The sequence below is a fragment of the Electrophorus electricus genome, chromosome 5 (assembly GCF_041902795.1).
Source record: "Electrophorus electricus isolate QZ-2024a chromosome 5, ASM4190279v1, whole genome shotgun sequence".
NCBI lineage: Eukaryota > Metazoa > Chordata > Actinopteri > Gymnotiformes > Gymnotidae > Electrophorus > Electrophorus electricus.
Genome location: NC_137501.1, coordinates 6142977 through 6157500, shown reverse-complemented (window position 1 = coordinate 6157500; position 14524 = coordinate 6142977). Strand labels below are relative to the sequence as shown.

Here is a 14524-nt window from a genome sequence, read left to right as displayed (position 1 = left end):
ACCGTACATGGACAGGAGTATAATATAAATCCAGAGAGAAATCCAGTATCTTCATATGAGTCCGAACAGTCCGCAGCAGGGTGATTGTGCATGACTCGGGAGCTCATGCAGTTGTGCTTATGCCATTTTACAGAAGGTTATCTAGCAATTTAGCTAGATCACCAACTACCTGAGATTGTCAAAATGCACTGGAGCGATTTCATGACAAATGCATTGGTATGTTAATTTTGGATCCATGCAATAAGCATTATAGTAAATGGAATGGAGTACATTACATTACATACAGTCGTATTTTGAACAAAATGAATGAATTTAATTTATTAACAAATATACTGTTAGGAAATCACCTTTGGTACACTGGGGAAGTACTAAACTGCTCTGTGTTCTGAGAAATCTAGCTACTGTTTTCAAAAACTCTGTTTCTTTTTGTTTGACATCATGAAGCAACAAGTGAGTACCACCGATTTTTTTAGACTCTACTTGATTATACCTAGGCAGACTCCTGCATGCCGATTGGTCTAGTCACAGAACACTTACAGCTGTGGTAGCGCATAGCAGACAAACGGAACAATCCTTTACTCAAATGATCTACCTCCCATTCCTTACACATACCCGCTGGAGAGAGCAAAACAGAAAATGGTGGATATCAACACTTGAAAAGTCTTTTCTTTTAAAGAACTTGGCGTCAACACTCAGCATGCTTCACAGCTAAACATAGGTATCTTACTACTCAAGCCAGTCTGTACAAAAAAAAAAAAAAAAAAAAAAAGACTTTTCAAAAAGTAACAAACTACAGAGGTCAATGCATGTATTTTGGGGTAGCTCTAGTTCAAGTTTCAAGTTTGGTTTATTTGTCACATACATAGTCATACAAAGTATAACTCGCAGTGAAATGGTTGAGCGTGCTCTGTCCAAACTGAGGAAAAAGAAAACAGGGGTGCCTAGAGAAATATATATTCTATATATGTATAAAAATATATTATCAATGTATGTACAATATATGTATATTATGTCTATATGCACAATGTACAATGTATATGGTTGTGTATATGTACACAATGTACAGATCCATTTTGTAAAATGACATATTTACAGTTTGTTACATGGTGGTAATTGAATATTATTTTTATACATATATACATATACATACATATATACATATACATACATATATACATATATGTATATACATATATACATACATATATACATATACATACATATATACATATACATATATATACATACATATATACATATATATACATATATATATACATATACATATATATACATATATACATATATACATATACATACATATATACATATATATATATATACATATACACACACACACACACACACACACACACACACACACACACAGTTAATGTTACATGGGCTGTGGGAAGCAGCTCCTCTTCAGTCTCTCTGTCTTGGTCTTCAGGGAGTGAAAGCGCCTCCCTGACCTCAACAGAGAGAAGAGCCTATTGTTGGGATGGGTGGGGTCCTTCACAATCCTCCTGGCCTTGGTCTGGCACCGCTTGTAGTAGATGGTCTGCAGGTCAGGAAGTTCCGTGTGAGTGATGCGCTCTGCTGAACGCACTACCCTTTGGAGTGCTTGTCTGTCCTGCTTGGTGCTATTCCCAAACCAGACTGTGATGTTCCCCGTGAGGATGCTCTCGATAGTGCAGGTGTAGAAGTTCCGCAGTACTCGGAGGGCAGTCTGAAGTCTCTTAGGCGTCTGAGGTGGTAAAGACGCTGATGAGCCTTCTTTGCCAGGGAGATGGTATGGCGGGACCAGGACAGGTCCTGCGAGATGTGAACACCAAGGTACCTAAAACTATCTACTCTCTCCACCGTCATTCCACTGATCCTCACAGGTTGGTAGTGCCGCTCCTGCTTCTTGCTGCAATCCACGATCAGATCCTTTGTCTTACTGACGTTTAGGAGGAGATTATTTTCCTGGCACCAGTTTTCCAGGTGTTTAATCTCCTCCAGGTAGGCCCTCTCATCGTTGTCCGAGATCAGGCCCATGACAACGGTGTCGTCAGCAAACTTGACAATGATGGTGGAGCTGGAAGTGGCTGTGCAGTCGTAGGTGTACAGTGAGTAGAGCAGCGGGCTTAGGACACAACTCTTGAGGAGCTCCAGTGCTGAGGGTGAGGGTGGATGAGACACAGTTGCCCAACCGTACTGATTGTTAGGAAGTTGGAGATCCAGGCGCATCTACAGATGCGAACTCAGCATGTTGTATATGGTACATCAGTATACTCGACGGGAAATCCTTCAGTGGGCTGAGGAGGGGATGCGAATGTTGGCACATCCTTTGGCTCTGGCGTTTGTGGTGTTGGGGGAATATTTTGTGGATGAGCTGGTTTTGTGGGAATCTGGGCCCTCCTCATGGAGCTGTGTTGGCAGCTGCATGACAGGGAAGATGTGTCGGCGATTCGTCCTGTATGTTCTTCAACTGGAGTGGATGATGTAGGAATGTGGCTCCTTACAGACCTCTTTTACAGTCCCAGGCTGGTTGTATCCTTTGGGGGTTTGCATGCAGACCACGTTCAAGTTGCTAGGGGCAGTGCTCGACTTATCGTGACATTTCAGAGTGAGCCTCTTTGAGGAGTTGCTGGGTGATCTTGGGTACAGGCTTTAGTAGTCTGATACTCACTGGAATGGCTGCGCGTGCTGTTCAACAAGGAAACCTAGTTTCATCATGAATGTTTCTGAGGTTCAGAAGACTGAGGAAGGAATTGGTACCATCTCTATGTTATTTATCCAGGAGTTGTTTGGCATTGCAGACTGCCCTTTCTGCAAAACCATTTGGCAAGGGGAAACTCAGGGCTGCAGGTGATATGGACAAAATCCCATTGTTTGGCAAAATCTGACTGGTGTATTGTTCTGCATTTTCAGTGAAAAGGGTGTGAGGTGTGGTGAGGAATGAGAAATGTATTTTCAATTTAGAGATGATCGTTGACAGTTTCATGTTGCAGAGAAGGTCAATTTCAAACCAATCAGTGCACAAGTCCATGAGCACTGTGTTTCCACACACGAGCTAAAGATGTCTTTGACCACTGTGGACCATGGAAGATTTCAAGCGGAGTCACGGTGGAGAGGCCCTTTTTGCTGATGAGACTTGGTAGTTGCATGCTACCCATGAGAGTAAATTCTCAGTAATGTCTTTTGACAGTGTTGCCCAGATGAGAACACTCCTAGCCCTGCGCTTGGTTGATTCAATACCTGGGTGTCCCTTTGTCCATGAGGATGCGCTATGCAAATGCTACCATTTTGCAAGCATGTAACTGGCAAGTCCATGGCAAGGCATGTCAGAGAGCCAATTACCTGTGACGTCATAGTATGCCAATACTGGTGAATTGGACAGGCATAACTTGAGGTGATCGAATGCCTTCTGATGCTGCTGGAACCAGTACCACGCAGTCTCTTTGTGGGCTAGTTTCCTCGGTGAAATGTGTTATGTAATTACCGGGGTAATTGACCACGCCAAAGAAACGCTGTAGGGACATGACATCTGTGGGGACTGGCATGGCGAGTGCTGCAGTTTCTGGAAGACCTGTGATCTTTTAACCTTTTTAACCTTCACTTGTGAAAATGTGGCGCACATCACTTACTCGGTCCAGATGACACTTACACTTATCCGGATTCAGCTTGAGGTGAACTTCTCGCGCATCATTGAGTACTTTCCTCAAGTTGGCATCGTGTTCAGCCATTTCTCAGTCCCTGATGATGATGCCGATGCCGACAATGTTCGAACATGGCTGGCCCATGGGTGCTTCACGGGTGTTTCATAGAGAACTCAAACGCTTTACTTGCAGAGTAGATGCCAAACAGCATGCACAGAAATCTGTAACATCCAAACGGGGTACTAATTGTAGTAAACATGGAGGATTTGTCTAGACAGATCTAGAATAGAAAATACTGTTGCCATCCTGCCATCTAAGATGCTACCTCTAAGACTATGCCTGGGATGGTGTGGTTTTTTCAATGCTGTGTTGAAGTCTGTCAGATTTATGCACAGTCTGATTTACTGCTTACCTTATTTATGCGCTGCCACCATTGAGGAGACCCAGTCTATAGGCTTGGTCACTGGCTAAATGATGCTAATGCTTTGCAAGTGTTCTCGCTCTGCTTTGACTCTGTCTTGCATTGTGAAGGGGATGCGGTGGACTGGACGGATCACAGGCTGTATACTGGGATCTACTGTCACGGAAAATGCAACTGGGAGTTCTCCAAGCTCATTGCTGAAAAGGTCTTTATACTGGGCTGAAATCCATTTAAAATCTTTGTTGCTGTCCATGGTGACGCTTGACATCAGCTCATGCACACAGAATCCTAGTAGTGGTGGCACATCTCTGTTGACTATGATGAAAGGCATGGAACGGTATTGCTCGTTTAAGTCGCATGATGGCGTGACCATGCCCTCGATCTTAATTGTTGTGCCTCTGCAATCTACAAGGCTGGCCATTTCCTTTTGCTTTAATAAATTGTTCACCATTAGTTACACAAGTCCCTAGTGACATTATGCTGCATTCTGCTCCCATGTTGACTTTGATTTCGGTGAGCCTGCCATTTACGCATACTGTGGTCTAGACTTGCAACAACTTTTGAAGTGGTTCAGTTTTCCACGCTTACGACATTGTTGTCCGAACACGGTACACTATCCCATCTAGCCACATGACTGACTGCAATTGTTGCAGTTTGAGATGGTCCGAGCGAGTGATCATGTTTTGACTGAAGTTATCAGTTCAAAACAGGTTTTACTATATCAACACAGGTGGCTTGTGTGGCTAGCATCTTGGTATTTTCTTCAGTCATGACAGATTGAAATGGCCTTGGCGAGCATAAATTCACGATCCCACACACAGTTCAGTCACAGATTACCTCATCAGTCAAATCTCATAAATGACAACTTTTGGTCTTGATCCTTAAAAGACTCGATGCTCTCACCTTGGTTCTGGTTTCTAGAGTGAAATATGCGCCTTTCCATCATTTTGTTGCTCTGAGGGTTGCCAATTTTGCAAACTTTCTCTTTAGACAATCTGGTCCTATCTGGACACCGCCAGGGCAATTACCGCTCAGGCTGCTCCAGGCACGTGTACCTTATCAGCAAAAACAAAATGATCGTTCATGTTCTTTGCCCTCCTGTCTCGCAATGTTGAGGAGAATATAAGCCCATGTCTTCGCGCGTTTAGCGATGTGAGCCACTGTGATGAAAATATATCCTCTCCAGAAAATGTGCTGGTTTTCGGCAACATTTTCTTGAAAAAGGGGGTCGGATCTGCAAAATCCATCCACCACTGTCAAAGTAGCATGACACTAACTAGCTGGTAGCTGTTGAGTTAGTTAAATTAACAACGTTGATGAATAAGTGAGTACAACCAAGTTTCTTACAGACTATTTTATGATTATAAACATGCAGACTCCTGCATGCTGATTGGTCTAGTCACAGAACAATTGCAGCTATGAAGGCTCAAAGCAGACAAACAGGACAACCCTTTACTCAAATGATCCAATACCGAGTGTATGGTAAAGGTTAGGGAAATAAGCAAATGGCAAATTACTTGGTTTTACCTGGTTTCTATTTTTTGTGTGTGTAAACCAAACTCCATACACAGATGTTGTGCACTTATCTTAAAAAAAACACATGAAAATATAAAGGTAGCATGAAAAGTAGCATGATTAAATAAATTCAATTTTTTTTTTTTTAAAAGGTACTTACTTTTCGTATTTCAGAAAATGTTTTCTCCAAAACCCAGAATGTAACATGGCATTTAAAGGCACTAATTTAAGCTTAGTTTTGACATACTGTGTGCAATTTAAAATGTTGTATTAAAATGTATATTTTTCTAAAATAGAAACCAATACATTAGTTAACAGACCATATATTATCTTTTGTATATTTACCATTGCTCTTTAATAAAGCAAAAGTATCTCTTACGCGATTACTCCATAGAATACTTGATCACTAAAATAATATATTACTGCAACCTTAGTAACATTATAATGTAAAATTAGAAGATCCATCATCAGCTGTGCAAAGTGTTTATGAATTTGTATTAAGAGCCAATTTATATTAGAAAAAGTAGATGATGTTTAAAACGCACACACAGCTGATGAAGGACCTCTCTCTGTTTCTCTGGAAACTGTGTACTCCTCTACAATTCTGAATAACTACATTGCTTCCTACAGTACACTGCAGTTCTTCTGAGATATTACATACCATACAATCCATACCATACACACACTTTTATTAAGATACCTTTTTATGATACAAACAGAAAATATGTACACAAATATTTCTGAGCAAACTGACGTCTAAAAAAAAAAAAGAAAAAGAAAAAAAAGAGGTAAAAGTATTTAGTATTACCTCCCCTGGCACTAAGCACATCTTGGGAAGACTGTGCCGGTGTTTTCTGAAGTAATCTTCTGGTATATTATACCAGGCTTTTTCCAGCACTTCCCAGAGCTCTTCTAGAGATGTCTTTCCCTGCTATTGCTCAATTATAAGGGAAGGTCACACTAAATACTTGCCACTGTAGCTCACAAGCTGTTTTTCACATTTTTTCTGTTTTTTAATACTGCATTTAAAGCTTCTGTATTTCTGGATGCATTAGAAATAATTGTATATGATCATTATATCTATGCAACAAATCTAAGGGTGGCCTAAGACTTTTGCACAGTACTGTCTATAAATAAAAAAAAGTACTTTGCAGGTATAATTTGTGAACTACACAGCAATTCTGCAGTTTTTACTACCTCCATGGATCACACGTGTTTTTCCAAGATAGCCCACAAATGCTCAAACAGATTGAGATCTGGGGGATTTGGAGTCCAAGTCTTGACTCTTTGTCGTGTTCCTCAAACCAATCCTGAAACCTTTTTGCGGTGCGGCAGGGCATGTTATCCCGCTAAAAGAAGCCACTGCCGGTAGGGAATAACGTTGCCATGAAGTACTTGGTCACCAACAGTGTTTAGGTAGGTGGTATGTGTCAATATAATATCTTCATGAATTACAGGACCCCACGTTTTCCAGCAGAACATTGCCCAGAGTGTCACACCGCCTCCACCAGCTTGCCTTCTCCCCACCCTGGCACCATCTCTTCCCCAGGTTCTGCGACGCACACGCACCCAGCCGTCCACATGATGTAAAAGGAAGCATGATTCATCAGACCTGGCCACCTTCTTCCGTTGCTCCGTGGCCCAGTCCTGATGCTCACGTGCCCGTCGTAGGCGCTTTTGATGGTGGACAGGGGTCAGCATGGGTCTGAAGCTAGGCAACCCCATACGCTGCAATCTGCTAGTCGCTGTGTGCACTGACAGTTTTAGTCAGCATAAACGTTTTCAGCACCTCGTGCTACAGTAGCTCTTCTGGGGGATCGGCGCAAACAGAGTAGCCTACCCTCCCGATGCACATCACTGAGACATGGGCACCCAAGTGTCCGATCGTCTCCGGTTGACAGGTTGTCCTTCCTTGGATCACTTTTGGGAAGTACTAATCACGATATACCAGAAAAGCCCCACAAGGCCTACCGTTGCGGAGATGCTCTGAGCCAGTCATCCAGCCATCACAATTTGGCCCTTTTCAAAGTCATTCAGATGCTTATGCTTGCCCACTTTTCCTGCTTCCAGTACATCAACTTCCAAAGTTGACTATTCACTTGCTCCCTCCCCTTGACTTTTGCATTGAAATAAGAACCAATATTATTCAAAATTGCAATGAAGTACACAAGGTTTCCAGAGAAACCAGATATTTTGGACAGATGTCCTTCAGATGTGCAAGCAAAGTGCATAAGATATATCGCCGAACACCTTAATACTTCAATTTACTGATCTGACATTTCACCCAGGCATGCTCAACAAAGATACTGATATTCTGACAATTCTGACTCATCCACTTTCATGCTTAGAAAGAGTCCTACAAAAGTCATAAGAGGGAGAATATCAACTAAAGGCCTCAGGCAGGTTTTATAAGCCAGGCCTTATAAGGTGCCAAGAGTGTTAACACTGCGGAACGAACACACACACACACACACACACACACACACACACACACACCATCTCTCAGACCCACATGGACACACACACACAGCATCATGAACACTTACAAGTCAAACAGCAAATAGTGGAAGCCTTCCTCTGATATGCTGTCATGAAGACGAACTGCAACATGAGAAGAGGAAAACAAATTAATTACAGATTTACAGACCTTTAACTGATTTAATGCACTTGTGCAAGCTGAACTGTGGCTCTAAGGCAGGAACTAAGCCTTTAGAAGCCTACCCACTCAGTTATAAAGCTATACTGCAATGCAGTCACACAGATCTGAACATTTATGATTTCTCTCACGTCGAGCGGGTCGTCATGGCTGGGCCTTAAGACTCACCAATGTTTGGGTGCTTGAGGAGTCGACAGATCCGAGCTTCTCGCTCAAGCTTCTGATGGTCTATAGGACAGAGATGGACATGTAAAGATGTACGCAAGCACACAGAAGGCGGTGTGCACCGGCCTAAGAGCAAGGTGGAGCCTCAAGTCTGGACTGAAGCCCTGTGCCAACACTGCCACTACAAGTGGCCCCACCCACAGTACCACTTGCTGCCACTGGAAATGACCTCAACCCTCGGTACTGTGTACAGCCACCATGAGTGGGCCCCACCCACAGTATAATGTGCTACGACACTGAGTGGGCCCCACCCACAGTATAATGTGCTACGACACTGAGTGGGCCCCACCCACAGTATAATGTGCTACGACACTGAGTGGGCCCCACCCACAGTATAATGTGCTACGACACTGAGTGGGCCCCACCCACAGTATAATGTGCTACGACACTGAGTGGGCCCCACCCACAGTATAATGTGCTACGACACTGAGTGGGCCCCACCCACCGTTGCTGCAGCATTGTCTGCTGCCGTCACAAGGCGCACAATCCTAACAAAGGCAATGCAGAGATGTAAAATGCCCCACTGGTAATAACCACAGCTTTCGTAAGGCTGGAGAGCATCGTAAGCTCCAATAATGATGGAGGCAGCACAGCGATGGTAAAAGGGGAGTGTCTATGTTAGGACAGCAGTGCAAAAAAGGTCACGTTAGTTCACGCAGCTGAGGAGAGGATCTGCAATGGTGTTGCCATTGCTCGCATTCCATCTGGATGACGTCGTGGTGATGAAACCGTTACCAGCGGGTCAATTTGTCAGACATTCCGCAACGGGCCACGAGACTGGGTGAAAACCTCAGTCGTGACAGAAGGAGACAAGAAAAAGCCCAGAGAGAGAAACAGAAAGCGAGAAAGTGCTAGTGAGAAAGACAAAACGTACAGAGACAGACACATAATGAGACAAAGTCAGAGCATTGGTGTTTAGAGAGAAACCCTGTGCGTTTCAGTCTTCTGCCTTCATCTCTTGTATAAATGACCAGAGCTCCACCTCTTTTTTTTCCATGTCCCTCTAATCTCTGCCCAGTGCTTGTGACGCGTGTCCACGCATGCGCGTGCTGGGTATATATGCATGCGTATATCCAAATTAATCCCTTGTGTTGGAAACCTGCCTGCAGTAGAGCTCTGGCAGCCATGCTGGCCCGGGGTCCATGTGCGCACAGAGCAATGAGCCCAGCCAGTCGAGGGGTCAGGGGTAAATCTGCTCCAGCCAACCACAGCAGTACCACATGTGGCCAGTGGCCACAGCCCAGGTACTGTGTCAAACCCACAGTCTGGGTTACAGCCACCCAGTGTGGTACAGGACTGAGGCCCCTCAGTCTGTCCTGCTTTAACACATCTGCATGTATGCAAAAGGACTCAAGGATTTATATTTAGGACACAACCATGATCCTTTTTATAATGGTTACACAAACAAAAGGTACTTGAATATAAGACCGGCAGCCTGCAGTTTTTTGTGCAGTGCGGTCTGCAGTTCACCTAACCATAACCCACAGTTTCTCAGTCACAAACCCATTCCAAGTTTTCCATTAGGCCACTAGTGTAATATGCTGGAAATACCATGTACTGTTGGGGTGGAATTCACATGATCCTATAAGGTCATGCAGACACAAATAAATACCTCTTTATTTTCAGAAACGCTTACATTCCCCTGAACCCATGTACTAAGGACAGTGATATAATTTGACAGGGCGTTCAGCCAGAGGGGTAATAGAGAAGTGGGTCTGAGAGAGCCCCGGTGAAGACCGCTGGGGTTGGCGCAGCCCTGCTGGCCAGGCTGTCTCATCACGCTCGCGCCTCCATAACGCAGCAAGGTAAATAACACAAGAGGGCGATGAAAGATTGAAAGGAGGAGGGAGTGGGGGAGGAAAGAAAGAGAAAAGGGGGAGATGGGGGAGTGAAAACAGAAAGGACAGCAAGAGAGGGAGCGAAACAAGGAAAGAGGGAAAGTGAGGAATTTGAGAAAAAGGCAGAGAGCAGAGAGAGAACTCAATGGGGATGAAGGGAGAGAATAAAGAGCATGAGTGATGTGTTCACTGCTGAGAAAAATCGACAGAAAGCAGCATGGATGCAGCCTCAAAACACAAATAGCACATATATATTATATAAAAATAAACACACACACACCAGGCATCATCACCTGGTGACAGTGTGAAAATTGAAGTGTTTCGGCTCAGGACATAAAACAAAACAAAACAAAAGCTTCAAAATATCACAGAAAGACATCATTGAATGCAAACCAGCTAACGGGACAGACTCAGGAAAAGAAAAAGTGATAGAGATAGAGATAGAAAGAGAGATAGAGAGATAGATAGATATATGTGTGTGTGTGTGTGTGTGTGTGTATCTATTTTACTGAGTTCTTTTAGACACATTATAACCAAATAAAGCATTATCCAACCATTAATGACCCTTTAAAACAAGACAGACAAAACAGAACAATTTTTACAGACAGTTAAGAGTACAAAGGAAAGCCAACAACACCCTTTACAAGGTCTTTCAAGGTCAGTGTTGGGAGCCGTTGTTGTATGTAGCCTGGCGTCAACAAATTTCTCACCTGGCCATGTTTTGAGTGGTGTGTATGTGAAATTGTTTTATTCATTCCAACTTCGTCACTCACAACGCTCGCCCCCGTCCCCACCGTAGAGCGGTAGCCTATCCAGTCGGGGGCGTCTGATTGGTCGCGCAAACCAAACAGAGCAGGCAGTGCTCAAACATACAAACACTCATTTCACCCGACTTCACATCGGGGTGAAGCAGTGCCCACTGACGCATGGTACACACCACCCCTCCAAACCAACTCTGCAGCTTCTCTTGTAATGGGAAGAAATTAAGACTCAGAATCAGAGAAGCTGGTTCCAAAGCGGCTTCTATATAAACACTGCATCACGAGACATCATGAGTAAAGTTTTCTACACTTGGCCCCTACCACCACAACTGCCCCCTTCAGCCCCTGGCTCCGACCCTTCTGCTAATGTATGTTGACCTAAACCGTCCAGCAGCAGGACTCATATCGACGCAGCAGTAACATGAGCCACAAACGAGCCACTTTAACTGCTCAACTGCAATTTGGTGATTTTGCATCACAGGTCTCACATTAAACTGCACCACCAGTGAAACCCCTTCAGCGCAACACAAGTGAATGAAACCACTTTTCACTTGAAGCTGTAAATGCAGTGGATGAAATCAGTGGTCACTGACCCTGGAACAGACATGTTCCATGTCACAGAGTAACACCAATTTGATCTAATAAAATGGTGGTACATAAAAGGTTTAATGTTAAACTTTGACAGCTGGGTCCAAATTATTATATTTAATTATTTTTAATAAATAACTAACACACACATATTATATATATATATATATATATATATATATATATATATATATATATATATATATATATATATATATATATATATAAAAAGCGACAATCGACATGGAAAACTTTCTTCTTTTGACTTCATGACACTGCTCAGGAGTGAAAGCACATGCCCACTGCTCAGGCTGACTGTGTCTCTCCAGCTCAGCGGGTCAGATGAGAATCCCGTGCTCCAGGCATGTAGCTATGCACGCACGCGCGCGCACACACAGCTGCTGGGTTCCATAGCTGCCTCCAAAGTCAGGGGCACTATAACTGCTTCTCTCTTTCACCCACACAATCACTCATCTTTCACGTTCAACCCTAGACCCCACACTCGTCACGATACCTCTTCATAATCTGCTTTGGAAACCCTTCACCATCACGGGTAATTCTGCTGAGATTAATGTATGAATGTTGCGTTTGTGTGTGTGCGTTTCTCTCTTTTTTAATTGTCACACTCTCCCCGTTTCTCTTCCTCCAACTCTTCTCCGTTCTACTTTCTCATTCCGCACCAATCATCCACTTACTGGGTGTAATTTTACCAGCACTGGTCCACCCGCTTGGTCTTGATTTACCCTGATCCTGGATCAGCAGTGTATCTCCTCTTCTATAGACAGTTAGGAAGCGATCCCTACACAGTCCTCATGTGCGTTACGTCACATAACGAGGGCCCATTGTTAGTACTCTCAGCGGCTCTCGGCCAAGAAAACCCGGAAACTGCTATTGGGTCTCGCCTCCACCCTGCACGCACGCACAGCCTGATAACTGCTGCCTGTGTGGTGCTACAGAGCCTCCCCTCCATTAGCCTACTTCTCCAGCTACTTCCGGCTTATTCCCAACAGGGCGAGAACAAGACAGACAATTTAAAGCCACACACACGCGCAAACCCCCCCCCAAAAAAACAAAACAACACCATATGTGAAGAGTAATGACATCTGAACCTTTGGTGCCTTTTCATTGCACGCGGTCCAATTTAGAAAGAGTGCGTAGTGAGAGCTGAATGATGAGGTAAAAATATTGGAATTATATTTTAACTAGTGATTATTGCTGAAACCCTAATGTGGCATAGTGAAAGACTAATCAGTATTAGTTTCCCAAAAATGATTTAGGTTTATTAGACTAGTCCTTGATGCCTCAATTTATCAGAACACCAGATGATCATTCATTCATCAGCACCTGGTGAACCACAATGCCAGAGTGTTCACTTGAAGGTTGAGGCCTTGTGCAGTATCTGTATTGCACAAGCCAATCCTTCAATAACAATGACATACCATGCAGGCCTTACAAAGCAACAATGTGTAAAGCTCTCAAACTGATCCGGGTTACTTACTGTGATTAATAAAAGAGGTGTAGAAATTTCATGGCCAGTATTTGTGGCGAGTGCGTGTCAGACAGGCAACATCCTTTCAGTCAATAGGTCTTCCAACAGTCAGTGGCATTAGCCAGCAACCTCTGGAGTGCACAGCAGACCGCTACAGTAATGCCAGTCTGAGCTGGCTGTGGCACCGAGCCTAACAGCTTTCAAATTTTCTAACAGAGAAGCCTCACCCTGTCCAAACCAATCCCATTTTAGGACACCGCAGCTACTGAGTAAACCACCGCGACATTCATCCACACACCCCCCCCCCCCCAAAAAAAAATCAGCTGCTCTTTACACAGCAAGAGTGGCAGGAGGCAGCGGGCGACACTCGCCTGCCACAATGCCCAGCGAGGGCTGCCCAACACCCGCAGCTGTCTGGGTCGGCTTACACCCGGCGGGACGCCAGGGGACAGGGGCAGAGATATCTGACGCCTGACTCCCACAGGATGCTGTAAGGAAAACTGCTCCCCGCGGAGGCGGCGGAGGTTTAGCATGGCGCGTGTCTCACCGGCGTGGCATTTCGCCTCGGCCTCGCCCAGGACTGCCGCCATGGAAGCACACGTCAGAAAACTCGTGCACACAGGGCAGTGAGAATAGCGCAATGGAACTTAGAACTCACTAGAATGTTCCAGAAACCTGGCATGTTTGTTTATTATGTGGGTGGAATCAGCCATAGAATTAGACTGAAATACAAAAGCTAGAGAGAACACGGGCAAACAAACAAAGCATGCGAAGAGCTGGTCCAGGATGGAGACATCACACTTACCTCTTGCGGAGAGCTTTTTAGTGTTGATGATTTTGGCGGCATATTCCTGACCTGTGCACAGCTTCACACACCGCCGTACCACCGAAAATGCTCCCCTAAAGAAACAATGAAAGACAAATATTTGAGAGAAGTTGAAGTATCTTGGTTATTTTGTCAGTCGAGTTCAAGTCATGTTTTCGGTAAGGCACAGGTTCAAACCCACGCTAAAGCGGCACAAGACCGGGACTGTACAATTCAGGCAAAGAAATCTGTTTTGTAATTAAACAGCTACGTTTTGCTTCTTCTAAACGTCTTGCAAAGTATTAAAAATACACTGATGAATCCTTGATGGAACATGATTAAACATCAGCCTGCATCATGTTAAACAAGTATTTGTTTGGAGAATCGCATACATGCCACAGTTCATCAAAAACACGTACACAGTGCGCCGCTGTAATGATCAATCTTGATCACACCGCTCACGTTAATTAAAAAAAGAAAAAGAAACGTAATCATTCGCATATATGGGATCATCTTCCTGCAATATCACGAAGACAAATGCTGTAATAAGCTGGGCAAAAATATATCATGCAGCCCTGCTCA

The 14524-nt window shown here is 44.0% G+C and overlaps 1 protein-coding gene across 40 annotated transcripts in view; it reads right to left on the bottom strand.

Annotated features, from left to right (window-relative positions):
* The window catches only part of camk2b1 (calcium/calmodulin-dependent protein kinase (CaM kinase) II beta 1), a 53672-nt gene that overhangs the window by 36454 nt on the left and 2694 nt on the right, over positions 1–14524 (bottom strand). For 39 of the 40 annotated variants that reach the window (XM_035529575.2, XM_035529583.2, XM_035529573.2 and 36 more), the window contains exons 2-4: positions 13943–14037; positions 8405–8464; positions 8127–8181 (exon numbers count right to left, since the gene is read on the bottom strand). In XM_035529575.2, the coding sequence (XP_035385468.1) occupies positions 8127–8181; positions 8405–8464; positions 13943–14037 (210 nt within the window). Of the gene's footprint in view, positions 1–3652; positions 3866–8126; positions 8182–8404; positions 8471–13942; positions 14038–14524 lie in introns of those variants that run through there. The other variant, XM_081713944.1, reaches the window with a different exon arrangement.